Source organism: Colossoma macropomum, unplaced genomic scaffold, assembly GCF_904425465.1.
Source record: "Colossoma macropomum unplaced genomic scaffold, Colossoma_macropomum, whole genome shotgun sequence".
NCBI lineage: Eukaryota > Metazoa > Chordata > Actinopteri > Characiformes > Serrasalmidae > Colossoma > Colossoma macropomum.
The window spans coordinates 7,702,501-7,715,524 of record NW_023494797.1 but is presented as its reverse complement, the minus strand read 5'-3'; the positions used below and the strand labels follow the sequence as shown (position 1 = coordinate 7,715,524).

Sequence of the window (13,024 nt, the reverse complement as noted above, 5' to 3'; positions counted from 1 at the left end):
TTGAAAGAGAAACGTGCCTTAACAGACTTTTATTTTGAATTTTGAAAACGCGATGTACCCGGCAGCAATTTTATGACCGTACATGTCGTACCGATAGACTGTGCAACGAATCTGATCTACAACTCATCAGTAACATGAATCTCACATCTCTACTTCACAGTGTATGAGTTATAAATCGCGTAATCCGGTCTGGTTTTGTAGTCCCTAAGAGTCACCGGTAGGTTTTTTCCGGACACGTTATTGTTGCATCAGATAGAAGGCTGCAGGAAAATGGCAGGATCAGGAGAACAAGGTAATGTGTGAAATACAGCGGGTCACTCTTCTTTTAAATGAATCAGTTGGAGTTAAGTTTACTCTGCACATGAGGTTGGTTAACGTTAGCGTGTTTCCCGTCACGGAGTCTAAGCGGGAGGAAATAAAGCGCTGTTCAGACTCGGCGCCACTGCAGCTGTGTGGAGATGCTCATTCTCATAGTAACATTAGCGGCTGTGGAGCTCTGTACAGCTTTGTGGGGGCTGTAATGGACATCTGGGTGGGTTTTACGGTGCTGTTGAAAAATGAAACAGTTAGCTTACGTGACTTTTCGTCTCCATCAGGCTGCCTCGCCCCTCAGTAGCTTGTTTTGACAGTTGTCAGCAGGCTGAATTAGATTAGTCTCAGGCTGACTACCTACAATCACTTAATATTAATATAGCATAAATCTGATCACGTCTGACCTGATGAATAACTATTCGCTCTTTTGTAGAATATATTCTCAGAAAATCTGTAATGAGTAACTGTTACATGACACTGTATCCTTCTTTCCTTTAAATCCATAATTGGATGGGAGTAGTAAGTTAACTAAGTTAACTTACTTACAGTTATTCAGCTTCGTGGACTTAGATTTGTAACATTACGAAGGAGCCCTGAGGTGATAAGGTGATTTTTTAAGGCATGACCACAAACTACTATATTGAGACCACAAATTACTATATTGAAGCCACAAATTGCAATATTGAGGCCCCAACTTAATGTATTGAGACAAGAAATTATGAAAAACTTGAATTGTGGCCTCAGTATATGAATTTGTGGCCTCAATATATTAATTTGAGGCCATGCCTTATTAAAAAATAATCAACATGTCACCTTAGAGGCTCTGTGCTTTCATTTATTTTCCTGAGAATTTTCAAATGGTAGCATTTTTACCTCTGTTCACGTATATTTGTGAAGAAAGTGGCCCACTTTTTGCTCAGGAATCTTCTAGTCTTTCATATTTAATTACTAATTCCTTTTTAGTGACAGCATCAGTACTGCTTTGTGATTGGTCTTTTGAGGTTTATCATTTTATATTACTTTTAATATCACTTTTGAACCCCTACTCCGTCTGCGTAACAGAAAGGTACTTTTACTTTCACTTGAGTTGTGAATTCCCCATAGTATGTGTTTAGGCTGCTTCACCCGCCTCTGTCTGATATCATTAACCCTCAAGATAAGCCAAGGCACATGTGTAGGTGATCCACAATGTATTAAGTGTTGATCATTCTTACTCTTATAGGTATCTATTGGTAGATCTAAAGTTGAAGTCTATGATTGTCCGTAAATCGAGCCTGTCTGATATCCTCATGCCCTCAGTTCATGACAGCATATCAGCAGTCTCTCAGATCCTTCATCATTCCTCAGAGTGCTCTTCGTTTCTGTTAGTTCTTCATCAGTCCAGCACAGAAGCCACTGAGCCCTTTCTTTTCTGCTGTCTGTGGATTTGCCCTGTGTGTCTATGTGTGTGTACCCTCTTTGTCTTCCCAGCCTTTGATTATGGCTTCTTGCTGCGCATAAGCGAGGATGCCCGCAGGGCCGAGGCTCTGAATGAGTACCTGAGCAGCCGCAGTTACCTGGCCGGCTATGGGCCCTCGCAGGCGGACGATGAAGCCTTTGCGCTTCTTCACGGGCCCCCTCCCCAGCAGCACGTGCACGCCCTGCGCTGGTACAGACACATAGCCGCCCTGCAGCCCCAAATGAACGGCCAGGCCACAGACACCAGCAGTGAGTAGAGCAGGAGAAAGAGACCCCCAGCTACGCCCCTTTGATGCAGGCCCATGTAGTGCATGAGTAGGATACAGTAGGATGTGGTTGGTGATTAGTGTGTCGTTGTTGGGCTGGGATAGTTACAGACCATTGTGCTTAGGCAGTTGATGTCTGTTGTAGGTTTAATTTGACTGTAGGACAAAATATGCTCTGAATGCTGTTGGTAGCTTCCAAATACTGAAGTTTACTTTCAATCTTGAGTGACTTGACTGCTCTTCATCAGATCTGATGACGGTCACAATCTGATGTGTAATTTGTGTCATCACTACAATACACAGCACTGTTTCACAGCTTTTAGCAGTGCACAACTACTGATATTGGTCTGATGAATGGCAGTGAACACAGAGCATCAGTCCAAGTGGTGTTAGGGCTGTCAGTCTAAATGAATTGGCAGTGATTCGTTGCAAGTTCATATGAAGAGAGTGCATGTTTTACATTCTTTAACTGGTATCTCTTACAGTAAGAAACAGTGCCTGAGAGACACACGTGGCTTGTTCTCACGAACATGATAAAGACTAGAACCCAACCTGACAAAATGAAAGTGTTTAAGCTTCTTTCGGATAAACACTGATGCGTAGTTGAATAATTAAAAGTAGTAACAACTTAATGTTGTTTTTTAGTAACATTTTCCAGTAGAAGTGACCAACGCACTTGCCGCAACACAGCAAGATTTGAAGATAAATGTGTAAATAATCTGTTTTCCAGCATCTTTAATCTGTATACAATTTTTAAGTACTGTAAAAAGTATTTTACAAAATACTAATGAAGTATTTTTAAAGTATTTTTACTAAATACTAATAAAGTATTTTGATGGTAATTATTACAATACGGATGTTTTACCAGACATATTATTTTGCAATTTATCTCATACACGTTGAGTCATTGGGGCTTTTCTTTTCACTTACACAACAAAATCACATGTAGTTTGGTTGCCTTCCTTAAAGAGACAATAATAATAATAAAATAATAAAAAAAAATTGTCACTAAAAAAGCAACAAAATAATGAATATCTGTAATGAGAAACAAAAAGGTGGGCATGTCATTAATGAGAATTAGTAAAGAAACAACTTTAACATTTGAAATTTTTCTATGGAGTTCAGATTGATCTGTTAAGTAATATGAATATTGTTTGTCTGCATGGTGATCCTGTCACTAAAGTATTTATGAACATAGTTCAAAGCTCTTCCATTAGAATGAACTATTTGTTTGCATTTTTACCACTTAATGTTTTATTTAAGCCCTTTTTAAAGGCCTTATGCTTCATGTTTATTGCTTGGCCTTTTTTAGAAACTGATTACTCAATAAATTGTAGAAATAATCTGGTGATTACTCACTATAATGGATAATGACAACCCTAAGCACTTGCAATAATGGTTTTAGTTAACTAAATGAAGGGAGATTTAAGGATTGTTAGCTTGCAGTGTACCTTCAAGTATGATGATTTAGAAGTTTTTGGAAGCTACTAATAGTGTCCAGATCTTATTTGGTCTTTGTTAGTATCCCATATCAGTCTGGCACCTGTGTTTTAATATTTTGGATATGCGCGTGTTTTACATGTTTCATGTTAATTCGACTGTATCAATGCATTCTGGGTCTTGATTGTGAGGGATTGACCACCTTCCTTCTCTAAATATGGTAAATGTTCTTGTAGCTACTTCTTGGAAAAAACACCAGCTCATACTGCTAGTGACTGTAGGCAGTTCACTCAGTTACTTTCATTTGCAGCAGCGTCTTTGCTGCTTTGTGTATACTGTCAACAGTTCTTGCATCATGTTCGTCCCTTCATATTTCTGTGTCCTTTACATTTGCACATGTCTGAGTGTTTGAGCAAGAGACGATCAAACACATTTCACCTACCACATGCAGTGGACCTTCCATAATGAGCATGTGTGCTTGAGACACAGCTGTACCTGACTGTCCATTCCATAACTATGGCCATTTATTCATCATTCTTATGTAAATTGTTGTGAATTAATCTTTTAATAAATGATGCGTTATACCTTTTAGCAAAGGGAAAGAGGGTGCAGCCTCCATGGTCTCCCCCGGATGGAACCGAGCTTCCGAAACTCCGACTTTACAACAGCTTAACACGGACAAAGGTGCGTAAATCAGACAAAATAACTTCTCGGTACTGCTGTCTATTACAAACTCAATTCCAAAAAAGCTGGGACAGTAAGTAAATAAAGTAAAATAAAAGTGGATTGTATTCCACTTTTCATTGTGGAACAACTTCATTGTTTTTTTGTAAATATATGTCCATTCTGAAACTGATCCCAGCAGCACGTTCCAAAAAATGGCACTGAGTTTGTACAAGTAGCCCATATTATGTATGGCGCTGAAATTACGTAGTAATCTCTGTAAATGAATTACGATTTTGTAGGAAGGCCCACATTTCACTGCAGTATGATTCTATGATTATAGAGTTCAGACAGCTTGTGGATCTGAGATTAGATTGTATAATGTTGGAGAGAAGTTATTTCTAATTTCTGGAATAATGACTTGTTGAATGTTCATAATTTGAATAATGAAAACTTTCTGACGTTTGAAAAATACAATGAGTACAGAAATGTAAATGGTGGAACCATTTATATAGTAGAGCAAAGGTTCCGAACCCTGCTCCTGGAGAACCCACTGCACTGCACTGCACGTTTGTGCACTGCTCTGCACATTTAGTTTTCGCAGCGTTCAGCACACAGTCTTCAAGTCATGAAAGGCTTGTTAATGAGCTGACTAATTGGAACAGGTGTGTTAGAAGCAGAGAAAACAGTAAAATGTACAGGACAGGTACCCCAGGACCAGGGCTGGGAATCCACTTCAGTAGAGGAATATAGATAATAACACAAGTTTTTTGGAAGGTGGGAGGCAAAAATAAATGCCTTTTATTAAATTGAATTAGGATTTATTGCAATTTAATGTTCCAAAATCAATACTGTTTAACCCATTTTATTTTATTATTATTATTTCTATTACATAATATACAGTTTTGAAAAAAAGTACAGAAATAATACCACAGTTTGCCAGTTCAGTGGCTCTTTTTAAAAATCTGATGCAAAATCTGTTAGTCATAGTTACTTTATATGTAATGTATGTAAGCATTGTTTGTAGTTTTTCTATACATGCTAACAGAATGCGGTTATTATTTGGTGTTTTTTAGGAGGTGTTTGTCCCACAGCATGGGAACAGGGTGCTGTGGTACTGCTGTGGCCCCACAGTCTATGATGCCTCCCACATGGGTCATGCCAGGTACCACTTTCTATAGTCATTCATGCCCTTTTAATTGAGCTCTGTGTGTTCCCTAGAATCCCTTTCACTTCTTTTCTGGAACAGTACTCTTTGTGATGGTTCTATAGGGCCACTGCAGAACACACTGACCAGGCTAAAGCATTCATTGAAGCCTTTAAACCCAAACTGATGATTTGTTTGCTGTTATCTCTATTTCAGTTGACAAAAGAGAAAAAACAAGATGTTGTAATTGAACTCTGTTTCGCACTGTCTGATTTGCCCAAGCATCATAGAGATAATATGATCCTAGATGAACCTTTAGAGAGTGTATTTGAACCACAGCATGTTCAGATGTTATACAAGAACGTTTGTGTTGCAGTTTGGAAAGAAGCTCCAGGTTCTCAAATAATAGTAGTTTACTTGAGAGACTCATCCAGTGATCAGGCCATTTCCTGTCTCCCCTGCAAAAAACCTTCTATTTGCAGCCTTGGGTTGTCTGTTTCTGAAGTGTCTGCTCTTCTTCTCCTTGTGCTTCCAGATCCTACATATCCTTTGACATCCTTCGAAGGATACTGATGAACTATTTTAAATATGATGTCTTCTACTGCATGAACATCACCGACATTGATGACAAAGTAAGATGCCAAAGAATTTGCATGGTATAATTTAGAATAGGATTATGTTATTTTGTTCCAAGAAGAAAACTGTACTATGTACAGTACTGTGCAAAAGTCAGAGAACAGCCTTCATTTATTTAATTTCCAGACTAAATAACCATTAAATGCAAGTTATTCAGGAAAAGGAGACTTAATTTCAGTTTTTCAAAGAAACCTGCAGGGGCATATTTTCACACCTCTTAAGTTCAGTCTTAGAAATTAGTTGCGTTTTCTGCTTCTCAGATCTGAGTAATCCCAAACGCATTTAGTGATATTGAGATTGGACTCTGGGGTGGCCAGTCCGTTGGTCTGAGGACACCAGCAGCTTTTTTGTTTGAATCACAAGTGTTCTTTTCTGTCTAATTCCTTTTCTTTGTAACGGTTTCTTGACAGCTTAACATCCTGTCAGACTCATAGTGTTGAGTTGGCGTCTCACAGTGATAAGATTTTTCAGATCTGCAAGAGTGGAGCTTGATTTTCTTTCAGAGATGAAAGTATAAGTACTGTTTATCTGATGATGACAGTTCTGGTGGTGTACCAGGCCTTGCACGGTTGTTAGGAATCCCATTTTTATCCACATCTTTTAATCATTTTTTGAAGTTTTGGAAACTGGTTTTTATTTATTTCCTTCACTCTGCAAGTGGATTATCTTATATCAAATCTCCTGAAAAATGAATAACCTGTGCTTAATGGATGTTTTCACCAGAAAATAAATAATTGATATAAATAAGATGATATAAACACATGATTGTGGCTTTAGTGCTTGCTCAGTGCTGTTTTCACACACAGTCCTCTCAGATGAGACACAGAAAGCTGTGTAGACAGTATAGATGAATGGCATGTTTAGACTAGGTCCCTTGCAAGTGTACACTGATGTCAGTTTGAGGTTTGACAGGCCAGTGTGAGTGATGACATCCTGCTGTGTTTCAGATCATTAAAAGAGCCAGGCAGAATCACCTGCTGGAGCAGTACAGAGCAAAGAAGCCCAGTGCCTCTCAGATACTGCAGGATGTCTTGACTGCTAGAGGGGTGAGAATCTGCTTATCGCACAACACTTTTTCATACAGTAGAATGACCTAGAAGAAAACACCACTGAAGGCTCTAGTAAAACGGCACACTTGGCTAGTAAATGCAGTCATATGCAAACGTTTGTGCACCCCTCTTGATTTGCTAAGTGAAAGTGAGTATACATTATCTGCAGAGAACACACTTCTGTACATTTCAATGCACAATTAATGTTTATTTGTGAATTTAACCAAACATGACTGTTTTTTGGCACATTTTGTATTAAAAGTTTTTTGTTTTTTTTTCAGTATGCTAAACATAAACATAAATATGGCCAAAAAATGGCATTTTTAAGTGTGTGTCTATAAATATTTTTATAATTTCCAAAATTAATAAAACATGTAATTTGACCAAGAGTGTTCAAACATGTGCATACGACTGTAGATATGTAAAAAAAAACATGAAGAAAACATAAAGCAATTCCAGTAGGGTTCCAGAACCTTCTGCGCTTGGGTCTCTAAGAATCGGATTCGGTGTGATATTTTGTAACTGACATGTAAAATGATAGAGCAGCTCCACTTTATGCCCATTTTAATGATCATTTGTTTTACAAACTGTTGATTGTCTCAGACTGCAGACTCTTAAGTCTGTGGTAACTGAGCTTGCTATAACTATGATGAGTTTAATTGTAACTTAACTCTGAAACTGTGGCTACGTCAGACTGCACAGATTACCAGCGATCAGCCTCTTACCAAATGTTTCTATCTTTAGAATTTGTGTGTGTAATAGTGGGTGCTTAAGGGATTTTGTTGCATTGTTTTTAGCTCTTCCAAGCCAAGCTTGCAGAGACCACAGACCCTGATAAGAAACAGATGCTGGAGAGACTGGACACAGCAGTGACAGCTGCACTGACTCCCCTGCAGGGGGCGATAAAGAGTGGCACTGCAGATGCTGCCATTCAGAGCCAGGCACAGGTAGGTGTGAAATCTTATCGTAAACCTTAATGTAAGAGCAACAGACTGAGCCTAATTGTGACCTAGCTTGATCAGAATTGCAATTTAAAACTTTAAAACTGAATCCTGTTTATGCTGTCAGTTCAAAGGTTATGTTTAATCCCTGTGCTCTTCAAGCACTGTAATGAATCCTGGAAGTTTATTTTAGTTCTTATTTTGCTTTGGATGCTCATTCATTAGGTCTTGCTGGATGAAGCCAAGGACCTTTTGTCAGATTGGTTGGATTCCCAGTTTGGCTGCCAAGTAACAGAAAACTCAATATTCTCCCTGTTGCCAAAATACTGGGAAGAGGAATATCACAAAGACATGGATGCTCTCAATGTAAGTGAAGTGTTGGTGTTTTATTTAAAGAAAATTTTCATGGTCCTTGCTTTAAACTTAGGTTGCAATATAGTTCATGAACGTGAGTTTTGACATACACTGTATGGACAAAAGTATTGGGACACACCTCTTAATTATTGAATTCAGGTGTTTCATTCAGTCCCATTACCGCAAGCGTATTAACCCAAGCCCCTAGCCATGCAGTCTGCCTTTACAAACATTTGTAAAATAATGGGTCGTTGTGAAGAGCTCATTAGTGGTACTGTAATAGGATGCCACCGTTGGAACAAGTCAGTTTGTGAAATTTCTTCCCCCCTAGATATTTCACGATCAGCTGTGAGTGGTATTATTGAAAAGTGGAAGTGTTTAGGATCCACAGCAACCGAGCCACAAAGTGTCAGACCACGTAAAGTTACAGAGCAGTGCATAAAAGTCGCCAACGCTCTGCTGACTCAATAACTGCAGAGTTTGAAACCTCCTCTGGCATTAAAATCAGCTCAAAAAGTGGTGGTGTAAATCATGCCACCACTGGACTCTGGAGCAGTGAAAACATATTCTGTGGAGTGACGAATCACTCTTCTCTATCTGGCAGTCTGATGGACGAGTCTGGGTTTGGAGAATGCCAGGAGAACACTACCGGCCTGACTGCATTGTGCCCACTGTAAAGTAGGGCTGCAACAAACAACTAATTTGATAGTCGAATAATCTGTCGATTACTGAAACGGATAATTGATTGATATTCGGATTATGAATCACTACATGACCAAACAACTCTTATGTAGCTATTAGTTTTTAAATTTAGCTTGATATTGTTTTATGCATTTGCTAACTAACAATGAAGACAAAGATGAATAACATTCAAGAATTCACTATACAAAGTAGCAGCAATAAAATATAACAGAACTTAGTCAACTACGTTGAGTGATCGTTGCACCCTTCCTGTAAAGTTTGGTGGAGGAGGGATAATGTTAAATGGTGGTTTTCCAGAGGTTTATATAGTTGAATGCCTCCAACTTTGTGGGAACAGTTTGGGGAAAGCTCTTTTCTGTTCCAGTATGACTGAGCCCCAGTGCACAAAGCAAGGTCCATAAAGGCATGGCTGGGTGAGTTTGATGTGGAAGAACTTGACTGGCCCTCATAGAGCCCTGACCTCAACCCCACTGAACACCTTTGAGATGAACTACGACAGAGATTGTGAGCCAGACCCTCTCGTCCAACATCAGCGTCTGAACTCACAAATGCTCTTCTGGATAAATGGGAAAAAATTCCCACAGACACTCTCCAAAATCTTGTAGAAAGCTTCCCAGAAGAGTGGATGCTGTTATAACTGCGATGGGGGACCAGCTCCATATTAATGCCTATGGATTTAGAAGGGGGTGTCATGAAAGCTCCTGTAGGTGTCCCAGTACTTTTGTCCCTACAGTGTATGTGGACTGTCGTACTGTAGTACTGCATGTACTAGCACATATCATCAGAGTTTTGTGCTAAATGTGTTGATCTTTCTTTGCCTTCCAAAAAACTGTAGAAAAGAGATGTTGACTGAACACATACAATGATGAGTTGCTCAGTAACACTGTTTGATTGACAGGTTCTTCCTCCTGATGTACTCACACGGGTCAGTGAGTATGTTCCAGAAATTGTGGAGTTTGTGAAGAAAATAGTGGACAATGGATATGGGTTAGTATGATGGTCTTCATATTTTCCATATTTACAAGGTGTAGTTTTCTAGTGATTGTGCTCATTTGTTTCTCATTCTTCTTTGTGCAGATATGAGTCAAATGGTTCAGTGTATTTTGACACTGCAAAGTTTGATGCTAGCTCAGCCCATTCATATGCCAAATTGGTGCCAGAGGCAGTGGGTGATCAGAAAGCTCTACAAGAGGGAGAAGGTGCACATTTAAGGCCTTTTATTTATATTGTTCAGTACAGTACATGAAAAATGATTGACATGGGTTACACAGTCTGGTGATAAAGACTTCAAACTGTGCACTTGCCCCTGATCAACAGCGCTAATGATGCGTATATACGTTTTGTAGGAGACCTGAGTATTTCGGCAGATCGACTGTCTGAGAAGCGTTCACAGAACGATTTTGCCCTTTGGAAGGCATCAAAGCCTGGGGAGCCATCCTGGGAGTCCCCCTGGGGGAAGGTGAGCACAAGCGCATCACGTTTTATCCATTAACCTACAGTGGCATATTGATGAAATGCTTTTTTTAGAGAGTTCTGCCATAATGTTGCGTACAACAACTATGTTTCTAGCTTCTTGTCTGATGAATGATACATTAGTTAAGCTACATCACCTGCATTCTTGGTCATGCACCAAAAGTAATAGCGTTAGTTGTAATACTAGAATGTGTTCTGTGGCATCACTTTTTCTGTCTGCTTTTTAGGGACGGCCTGGTTGGCACATTGAGTGCTCAGCCATGGCTGGGTCCATATTGGGTGAGTCTATGGACATTCATGGAGGAGGATTTGACTTGCGCTTCCCTCATCATGACAACGAACTGGCACAGTCTGAGGTGCAGAAATGTTGTCTTAAAATCCTTCACACAGTGTTGCAGATGATAAATAAGCTGGCTTTTGACAAATTACACTAATTATACTAATTGCATTTTAGTGTTTCTTGAAACTTCCTGAAAATGGTTCCAAGTGCTATGGATGAATATGAATACATTTTTATTACTGTACGGAGAAGCCCTGTTTTTCTGATCTGCTGGATATGGTATCATGTCTATACAGGCCTACTTTGAGAATAACCACTGGGTGCGCTATTTCTTACACACGGGTCACCTGACAATAGCTGGCTGCAAGATGTCCAAATCGCTGAAAAACTTCATCACCATTAAAGACGCCCTCGCCAAACACACAGGTACTGGTTCTACAGCATTTTTTTTTAATACGTAGGTAAATAAGTCACCGTGTGAGCAATTTGCTATTTGAGGCCATTTTTTGTAAGATTATGAAGTTTGTTTCATTGTGTAGTTAGTTTTTTAGTACATACAGATGGCTGATTAACTAAAGAAATACGTGAATAAATGAGTCGAGAAGCATAACGAGTGCAGATGCTCCCAGACAGGTGTACTGCTGGTCAGAGTTAAGTGTTATCATCCTACTATGCTCTGTGGCGTGTATTAAAATGCTGAGCAGGCCCAGCTGAACTCGAATTTAGATCGAGATGGCAAGAGGAAAAGATCTAAGTGACTTTGAATGAGGCTCAGCTGGCTAGTGTTTCAATAGAACACTGATTAAAGTGACATGCATTTAGATCTGTGGGAAAGACATCATTAAATGGAGTTGGAAATTGTGGCTGAAAGTGTATGTGCAGTGACCATAATGCTTGTGCGTTAGTGCAATATGTAGGGAAAAACAGGAGCAGCTGTGCCTGAGGTGATTGAGAAAGTCAGGGTAGGATGTGATCAGGCTGTGAAAGCAAGAAACAACATATAAGGGAATATCTTTTGGAAGAATGCTTCCAGTACATTTGCAGAGATTTGGAGAATTAATGCCAATGGGTATTAAAGCTGTTCTGGTGACTCGTGGTGGCCCAACACCTTACCAAGACGCTTCATGTTGGTTTTTGTTTTGTCTCCTGTCTGTGTATAATCAGTAAGTCGGTATGCTGCATTTTACTAAACTATGTCGTACCTCTCCACAGCAAGGCAGCTGCGTCTGGCCTTCCTGATGCACTCGTGGAAGGACACACTGGACTACTCCAATAACACCATGGAGTCGGCCATTCAGTACGAGAAGTTCATGAATGTGAGTTTGTTGCCCACATCAGCGCTGTAGTATGTAGTGGATCTGCTGTTATGTGTTTTACAGCTTCAGATATGGTATAGTTATGGTGTCCTGGTAAGTGAAACTATCTTAAATCTAGCCAATTTATCTAGTATTTCTCATTTTTAGGTTGTTGTAACCTTCATAAGATTATGAAACATATTTAGTCAATGATTTTTGAAAGTTAGATTGTCTTGCTACATTGGCAGATCATTTGGCTTGTTTCAAGCATATTTCTTACAACAAGCAAAATAATCTGCCATTATAGTGAGATAATTCGACTACCTGAAATCACTTAAAACAAGCAAAAAATAAGTTATGTAATCTTATGATAAGGTTAAAACAAGTTTATATGAGAAGGAATTGTTAGGTTGATTAGGTCTGAGAATTTCACTTGCTAAGATACCATTTTTTTCAGCGTTAATGCTGAATTTATCTCTGTCCGTAGGAGTTCTTCCTGAATGTTAAAGATATCCTGAGGACTCCTACTGACATCACTGGTCAGTTTGAGAAGTGGGAAGCAGAAGAGATAGAACTGAATAAGAGGTCAGTAATTTTGTCCTTTCAGCTGGCAGACATGGTCTATTGTCAGTCGTAATTTACCACTCTTTATTTTCTAACAAAATGATTTTGTGCATGTTGGATCATAAGAATGCCTTGATTTCCCAAACAACCACAGAGATATCTGTAATTGGTCTGGATGCACACAACACACAAGCATATAGATCTTATTTAAAGGATCATTTACGTATTGATTACTGTGTTGTCGGGACCAACACGTTATATTTGGAATGAAGAGACAGAATTAGATTTGTACTCAACTAAAAAACTTCCTGAGATTTATTCAGGTGTCCTAACATGCTTTCAAATAAATGAAAAACACTAAAACACAGTGTTTCATGTGTAGTTTTTATGAGAAGAAGAAGGCAGTTCATGAGGCTCTGTGTGACAATATTGACACTCGTTCGG

The 13,024-nt window shown here is 39.1% G+C and overlaps 1 protein-coding gene across 2 annotated transcripts in view; it reads left to right on the top strand.

Annotated features, from left to right (window-relative positions):
* The first annotated feature begins 227 nt into the window (after nucleotides 1-227).
* Nucleotides 228-13,024, top strand: part of cars1 (cysteinyl-tRNA synthetase 1) — an 18,080-nt gene continuing 5,283 nt past the window's right edge. The window contains exons 1-16 of one of the 2 annotated variants that reach the window (XM_036584178.1): nucleotides 251-292; nucleotides 1,783-2,019; nucleotides 4,069-4,160; nucleotides 5,216-5,304; nucleotides 5,822-5,918; nucleotides 6,870-6,968; nucleotides 7,769-7,918; nucleotides 8,138-8,278; nucleotides 9,867-9,955; nucleotides 10,046-10,167; nucleotides 10,315-10,427; nucleotides 10,669-10,797; nucleotides 11,018-11,147; nucleotides 11,934-12,037; nucleotides 12,504-12,601; nucleotides 12,963-13,024. The exon at nucleotides 12,963-13,024 is cut by the window's right edge and continues 128 nt beyond it. In XM_036584178.1, the coding sequence (XP_036440071.1) occupies nucleotides 271-292; nucleotides 1,783-2,019; nucleotides 4,069-4,160; nucleotides 5,216-5,304; nucleotides 5,822-5,918; nucleotides 6,870-6,968; nucleotides 7,769-7,918; nucleotides 8,138-8,278; nucleotides 9,867-9,955; nucleotides 10,046-10,167; nucleotides 10,315-10,427; nucleotides 10,669-10,797; nucleotides 11,018-11,147; nucleotides 11,934-12,037; nucleotides 12,504-12,601; nucleotides 12,963-13,024 (1,774 nt within the window). In that variant the 5' untranslated portion in view covers nucleotides 251-270. Of the gene's footprint in view, nucleotides 293-1,782; nucleotides 2,020-4,068; nucleotides 4,161-5,215; nucleotides 5,305-5,821; nucleotides 5,919-6,869; nucleotides 6,969-7,768; nucleotides 7,919-8,137; nucleotides 8,279-9,866; nucleotides 9,956-10,045; nucleotides 10,168-10,314; nucleotides 10,428-10,668; nucleotides 10,798-11,017; nucleotides 11,148-11,933; nucleotides 12,038-12,503; nucleotides 12,602-12,962 lie in introns of both variants that reach the window. The other variant, XM_036584179.1, reaches the window with a different exon arrangement.